This window comes from Limulus polyphemus, unplaced genomic scaffold (assembly GCF_000517525.1).
Source record: "Limulus polyphemus unplaced genomic scaffold, Limulus_polyphemus-2.1.2 Scaffold5224, whole genome shotgun sequence".
NCBI classification, from domain to species: domain Eukaryota; kingdom Metazoa; phylum Arthropoda; class Merostomata; order Xiphosura; family Limulidae; genus Limulus; species Limulus polyphemus.
The window spans coordinates 4,845-12,168 of NW_013670834.1; the positions used below are offsets into that span (position 1 = coordinate 4,845).

At 34.4% G+C, this 7,324-nt stretch overlaps 1 protein-coding gene across 1 annotated transcript in view; it reads left to right on the forward strand.

Moving 5' to 3' along the window:
• Window positions 1–7,324, forward strand: part of LOC106472294 (multiple C2 and transmembrane domain-containing protein 1-like) — a gene marked incomplete at its 5' end in the record, with an annotated part of 58,043 nt that overhangs the window by 2,937 nt on the left and 47,782 nt on the right. The window contains 1 exon segment of the mRNA XM_022400891.1: window positions 2,283–2,391. Within this exon segment, the coding sequence (XP_022256599.1) occupies window positions 2,283–2,391 (109 nt within the window).

Sequence of the window (7,324 nt, forward strand, 5' to 3'; positions counted from 1 at the left end):
TTACGTATATATATATATATATATATATATATATATATATATATATGTGTGTGTGTGTGTGTGTGAGTAACCACCCACCCATCCAGTCTTCTCTCTTCGACTGGGTTGTTTCTCTTAGGTTTTCTTCAGTGTGTTTTAGTTTCTTGCTTTGAGATATGATCAATGTTTGTACAAAGGTTGACTCTACATTCCAAGTTGTTGAATAACTGGCTTATTATACAGTTGTACATCTGCGGGTCGCGGGATCGAAACCCCGTCACAATAAACGAATTCTTACAAGCTTTGTATTTTTTATTTGGTAACACGTGTATAATTTGACCAACATGAATGATGTCTTTCAGCAAACGGCCCAGCATGGCCAGGTGGTTAAAACGCTCGACTCGCAATCCGCGAGTCGCGGGTTCGAATTCCCATCACATCAAACATGCTCACCCTTTCAGCATTGGGAGCGTTATAATGTGACGGTTAATCCCACTATTTTTTGGTAAAGAGTAGTCCAAAGGTTGGCGTTAAGTTATATTGACTAGCTGCCTTCCAACTGGTCTATAACTTCAAAACTAGTGACGGCTAGTGCGAAATCAAATAAACAAAATTAACTTGTGGGACAGATTTTGTTCGCGATTATCAGGAAACAAACGGTTTCTCATTTATATCTAAATGTATATCATAATTATACAAGTGTACACATATTTACGAATATGTTTGTACTTAATGAATTTTGATATTACGTTATATTTTTAATGCGTTTACAACACGCTAGTAGTTCGTGGCAGTGTTGTATGCTAAACTTTCATATAGTTTTAAGTCTTACAAATATAATTTTTTAAGTTCTACATTAGCCTAGATTGTAGCTTCTATAGCAGAAGCCAATCCAGGTTGTATTCTCCATCATGTGAAATAGTTGTACTGGTTGACCAATAATGAGCGCAGTGGCTGTTTCTCTCCTGTACGTGATTGGTCATGCTACAGAAAGTTTATGCGTATTGTGGCTTGTTTTGTTTTGAATTTCGCGCAAAGCTACACGAGGGCTATCTGCGCTAGCCGTCCCTAATTTAGCAGTGAAAGACTAGAGGTAAGGCAACTAACCCTTGAGCAACTCTTACCAACAAATAGTGGGATTGACTGTCACATTATAACGGCTGAAAGGGCGAGTATGTTTGGTGGGACGGGGATTCGTATTATGTATATAAGATGATAAATGTACACTTCGAAAAAATCTGTTTCGCTTCTTCATGCTACTAATATGCAAAATGTATTGTTTATTATGGGCTACCCTGTACATTCGACAGCGTAGAAGTAAAGATATGACGTACGTCTTTATATCACACTTTTATACATACGTAAGATTCAAGTTATATTTCTTTTATGTTAAGATGTAAATATCATTTGTAGAATACTTTTACACGTAGGTAAGATGCAACTTGTATATATTTTATGTTAAGATGTAAATATCATTTGTAGAATACTTTTACACGTAGGTAAATTCAAGTTATTCTTCGTAAAAGAAAGTTGTTGTAGTTGAATCTATTCTAGCTGGAGACTTTTCATGATTAGCTAAATAACTAACCCTTGACGTAAAAATCACAACATGCCAATTGATGTTTCACAGTTGTTGTTTTTATTTTGTTAAACACAAATTCACATGTTATATATCAAATGTTAAAGTATAATCTGGTTGAGTCAATCTTCAATGTATGTGTTAATCTTAGCAATGTTTCACAGTTGTTGTTTTTACTTTGTTAAACACAAATTCACATGTTATATATCAAATGTTAAAGTATAATCTGGTTGAGTCAATCTTCAACGTATGTGTTCATCTTAGCAATGTTTCACAGTTGTTGTTTTTACTTTGTTAAACACAAATTCACATGTTATATATCAAATGCTAAAGTATAATCTGGTTGAGTCAATCTTCACCGTATGTGTTAATCTTAGCAATGTTTCACAGTTGTTGTTTTTACTTTGTTAAACACAAATTCACATGTTATATATCAAATGCTAAAGTATAATCTGGTTGAATCAATCTTCAATGTATGTGTTAATCTTAGCAATGTTTCACAGTTGTTGTTTTTTATTTTGAACCAACATAATGCTCAGCCTACATCGTAGATAAACCTTGCCACGTTTGTACGTACATGTCAATCTTCAACGTATGTGTTAATCTTAGCAAACACAAATTCACGTGTTATATATCAAATGTTAAAGTATAATCTGGTTGAGAACAAAGTTCCAGTGTACAAAATGGCGTGAAATGAAACAGTAATGATTCTATTTCCTTTTAGGACAGTACCTTAGTCAAACAAAGACATGCTCTGCTGAGACAACACACGTTTTTCCAGCTTGACGTTCATCTTCAATCTGGAAAGGATCTGGTTGTTAAAGACACCTGTGGTAAGTTGTTCCTAGGATCCGCTGTTCTATGATCATTTAACCCGCAGATCACCAACTGTTTTACGTGCTGTTTACTACCATTGGGGTTCACGTTATTGCATCGTATTAAGTTGGGTGAAATCTCCCATTTTGTGTGTAAAATAATAGGAAACTCGTGTAGTAACAATAATATTAAAAATTGTTAATTTAAAAAGGGGGAATAGGGATCGTCAAAAAAATAAATAGAGAAACAAATTGAATCCAAATGCACATAGTGTCTACAATATTTTCTGAAGCCACAAATCCTTATTTTGACTTCATGTCTATAGTACTTATCAATTTTAGTGGAGTCAACATAGGGGATTTTTAGCTTGAGAAAATAATGGAGGCTTGAAAATATAATATTTGCATTTTGATTCAACTTGTTACTGTTTTTAGATTCTTAGTTTCTGTCGTTCCTAGTGGAACATAGGGTTACAACAACACTTCGCCGACGGAAGTGTTTTTGTTGCAGTTTCCAAAGCAGATTTTTTTTGTTATCGGGGTGGAGTTGCTAGCCCAAGTTTGGTGCGACAAGGACGCGAACCCGCGACCCTCGGATTGCGAGCTGAGTGACTTATCCACCGGGCCATGCCGGGCCCCCTTTTTAGATTAACACGTTTATATTATTTTTTTCTTAATTTTTTCATGTCCATTTATGTAGAATGAATTTTAAGCTACATATGTATTCAGTTGATTATTACATGTTTTTCAACAGTTTACTGCTGCATTGCCTTTTTTTCTCCACCCAGCCATTATTTACTGAGCTAGGTGGTTTTTGCGCCTGAGGTTTCGTGTAAACATGCTATTAACAAGTGTTGAGTACGAAGGAAACCGCTCACTTTCAATGAAACATAATCAACTTTTTAAATAGGTCATGGACATTCACAGCGTTTCATCTAGTGTATCTGTCTAAGTTTTGGTACAAAATACCCAACCGATTTTGCTGTAGGCTTGTGAAATAAAAAATATGGTTAATACTACTACTAATTTACACACTCCAAAGAGTAGAGAAATCTACTATAATAATTGATTACTGTAAGAAAACTCACTTTATTAGTCGCAGAAAACCACGTGAGATAAAGTACAACAGAGAACTCGAAAAACAATGAAGAACAACGAACGTGGCAGTTTCCAAGATAGCATATACCCTTTACATAGTGTTATTTAGGTTTGGTTTTTTTTATCAGAAAAAAAACAACAACTTCATACTATGCATTTTGTATAAAAATATACTGAAATAGGTAAAAAGGCGTGTTCAGGCACATGTTGTGTAACATTACTACTGTGGCTAATTTGCATATTATAAAAATAAAGAAATACAAAATAAATGTCTTATGTTCCTGACAACTTCTATAAAACTGAATGCCCTTGAAAATGGGTCCAGACTTTGATGAGATGCGAAGAATTAGTTTGAACTAAGGAAAACTCTGAAAATTAATTTAAGGTCAAATTACTGCATTAATGAGTATGCCTTAAAAAGGACATATGCTACAGTGACTCGTTAATGGTCATTTATTAATAAAAACCAAACCTCTTATCAACTTTACCTTATCACACACTATAGATACACTAATAATAATGTATATTTTGCCATGTATAGCATTAACAGATCTGAAGTTATGAAAATGTCAATTGTCAGATTTTGTGAAAAACGTGTTTGAAAATTTGGTATAAAATTGTCACTTTACGGGTCTTTGTCCAGTTGAAAAAAGGTATACCACATACTGCAAATTAATATGTATTAAAGGGTGTATGCTACCTTAATGCGCTATAAGTTGTAAAAGTTATTTTTAAATTAGTGCGCATTAGTAAAACACCGGATTTTTTTTAATGGCGGAAAATGAGTGGCTTAGAATATTCTTCAGAGCGAAAAACGGAAGACGCTTGAATTAATTTTAAGACCACCCTATGATATACTCAATACTGCATTCATTACTATTGTACAGGTTTGTTTCAGTAAAATATTCGTAGCCGTTTTTCTGTAGCGGCTTGTAAAAATATAATCAACAATAATAAGGCTGGAGACACTGTTATAAGTATACACATTGTTTACTCTAATAAAACCAAGCATTTCCAACTAGTATAAGAGTGCTTAAATGTCTTCTATATTTCTGCGATGTTTGAATGGCTTCGAAGAGCTTATGTTGATAGCGAAGAACAACTTAGAAAATTTTAGAGGGTGGAAATTTCGACTTTCAAGAATCAACTTTAAAATATCCCTACAACCTACGCAGGAGTTTGTTTAATAACTGTACGCAGATTTTGGCGCAGTATACCTAGCCGTTTTTGCTGTAGGTTTGTGCTTGAATGGCTTCCAAGATAAACTTGGCTAGTAATGATGAAAAAATAAAATCTCTCCTTCTCTTTCAAAAATCAACATAAAGATGGTTTTATGACATCTGCAGAAGTTTTGTTAGTAGATTTGCCCAGTTTGAATAAAATATTCATAGCCGTTTTTGTTTTTTTTTCTGTAGACTTATGAAACAAGAATAATAATAATGATATGAAGAACAAATGGAGGAATTTTGTCTAACAATCGGAAAATAAACTTGTTTGTTATTACCAATATTTTAGCAGCCTTAGCCAGTTAGATAGATAATCTTGAGTGTTGTTTCAAGAACAGGTCTGTTTTTTAAGATAGTTTTTGCCCGATGTTCTTGTACAATTTTTGTGAAATTCCTAGACGAACCCTATTATTAACCACTATAGTGGTTCATGGTTAATTGAATATATTGCAGTATTGAATATATTTTTGTATAATTTTGTTTGTAAGGCTCGTATAGTATTAGAAAAACAAAACAAAAAACTGTCTGAAAAGTTGATGGGGCTGATACGAATGGCAGGGGTAGGAGTAAACTTCAGCTGAGAAAACTTTATTTTCCGAACAGGGTATGGTGGATGCATTTAATTTAAGGGAGTTTAAGGGAAAGCTTGATAAATATTTGAATGGTAAGAGTTGGCTTTGAGTTTCTTCTTGTTTGTTTTTAAGGGTTTAGTTAAATTTAGTAGATAGGACAGCCAAGATGGACCGAAATGTTTCTTTATTGCCATTTAATGTTATGTTATACTGTGCCTGTATTTGCCGTTATAAAGTTCGTATCAACATCTTTTTTTCGTAGTTTTTAGTAATCAGTTGTTCATACACTTATTTTCATGTTAAATTTGATTTAAAAAGAAGCTTGCGATGAGTTGTTTATATAAACTTATTTCACTAATTATGTCAGTGTTCAAGTTATTCATCAATGTTAATGTTTTGGTTAAAATGATTTTTTGAACTGATCATTCTTAGCTTGCCTCTGACGAAGAAAGGTCCACCTTTCGAAAGCTCTCGGAGGGTATCGTATTCTTGACATCATGTATCGACGTTTGTTAACGATGATTGTAGTTAAACTTTATCACCTGCATTCTTAAATATGTTGCTTGTTCTCTGTTCAATTCCTTAATATTTAGCTTCGTACTGCTGAACAATAATTGGTTTCTAGAGTAAAGCTGGCTTGGTTGGTTGTTTCTGTTCGTATAGCTGAACAATAATTGTTTCTAGAGTAAAGCTGTCTTGGTTGGTTGTCTCTGTTCGTACCGTTAAACAATAACTGTTTCTAGAGTAAAGCTGGCTTGGTTGGTTGTTTCTGTTCGTGCAGCTGAACAATAACTGTTTCTAGAGTAAAGCTGGCTTGGTTGGTTGTTTCTGTTCGTACCGCTGAACAATAAATGTTTCTATAGTAAAGATGGCTTGGTTGGTTGTTTCTGTTCGTACCGCTGAACAATAATTGTTTCTATAGTAAAGATGACTTGGTTGACTAATAATAAAATTACTTTTTGATAGTATGTGGTGGCTTGTCAATACTATTCAGGCCCATACGGGGGGGGGGTCTAATTTGTGAGATCAAAAGCCAACACATATTGTGATAAGCTCAATAAGCATGCACCCCTCTAAAACCCCGCTATCACTCTTCAGTACATTCATTATTCGATGATACAGCTATTTTGATTAGTTAATATTAGTGCTACTAAAGCTGTTACTAAAGAATACTAAAGATAAGTTAAAGCTGCTTTGCTCTGTGTCGGGCTGCGGATCTGAGGAGCCGGGGTTCGAGACGTGATGCTGGTAATCACAATTCATAGTTTCAACTGTGGGCGCATCACAGGTGATAATTAAACCCGTTATCCGGTTCAAAGCCAAACGGATGTCTTCTTTCTGGTCAGTAGTTCAGATCTGGGGGGTCGATAGGCTTAGCCCATTTTGTGCAGGTTCAAAGTTTCAATTCACCAATATCATCAGTGGCAGTGAAGGCGCTGAAGTACGTGAGTAACACCCGGTAAGTCGAGAGTAATTGCGCGGTTTGCATGTGCAGTATTTACGCTAGTAAAAGGATTAGTAACAGTATCTATCTTTCAACATTCGGTATACACCTTTACAAAAATTGAGAAAAACAGTTACGTGAATATACCATACCAGACAAAAGATATCTAAAGGAAAAACACCTTAGGTGTGGAAAAAGATATATCCCAAACTATAATTATGAAAGAGTGAAATTTACGACTATTTCAATCATTATACTCTCGAGTATCGCTATAGCCTTTATTTTCTTATTTTCGTATACAAACAATTTAACACACAACATGTTTATTTTGTACCTTAAATAAACAACTGCATGGAAAATACAAAAACGTAAAATACATTTCAAAATAGTTTATCTTTTATAATTATGAATTGCTAGCTTTGAATTTCGTTCTATGTTTTTAACAACTTTTGTTTAATTTATACACCAGGAAACCAAATTATGCAGTTTCCGTTCTTTCCTGATGATATTCCCTCACTAGCTTCTTTTGTCACGTGCCAACACGTGGAAACAGTGGCACAGCGGCATGTCTGCGGACTTGCAACGCTAGAATCCGGGTTTCGATACCCGTG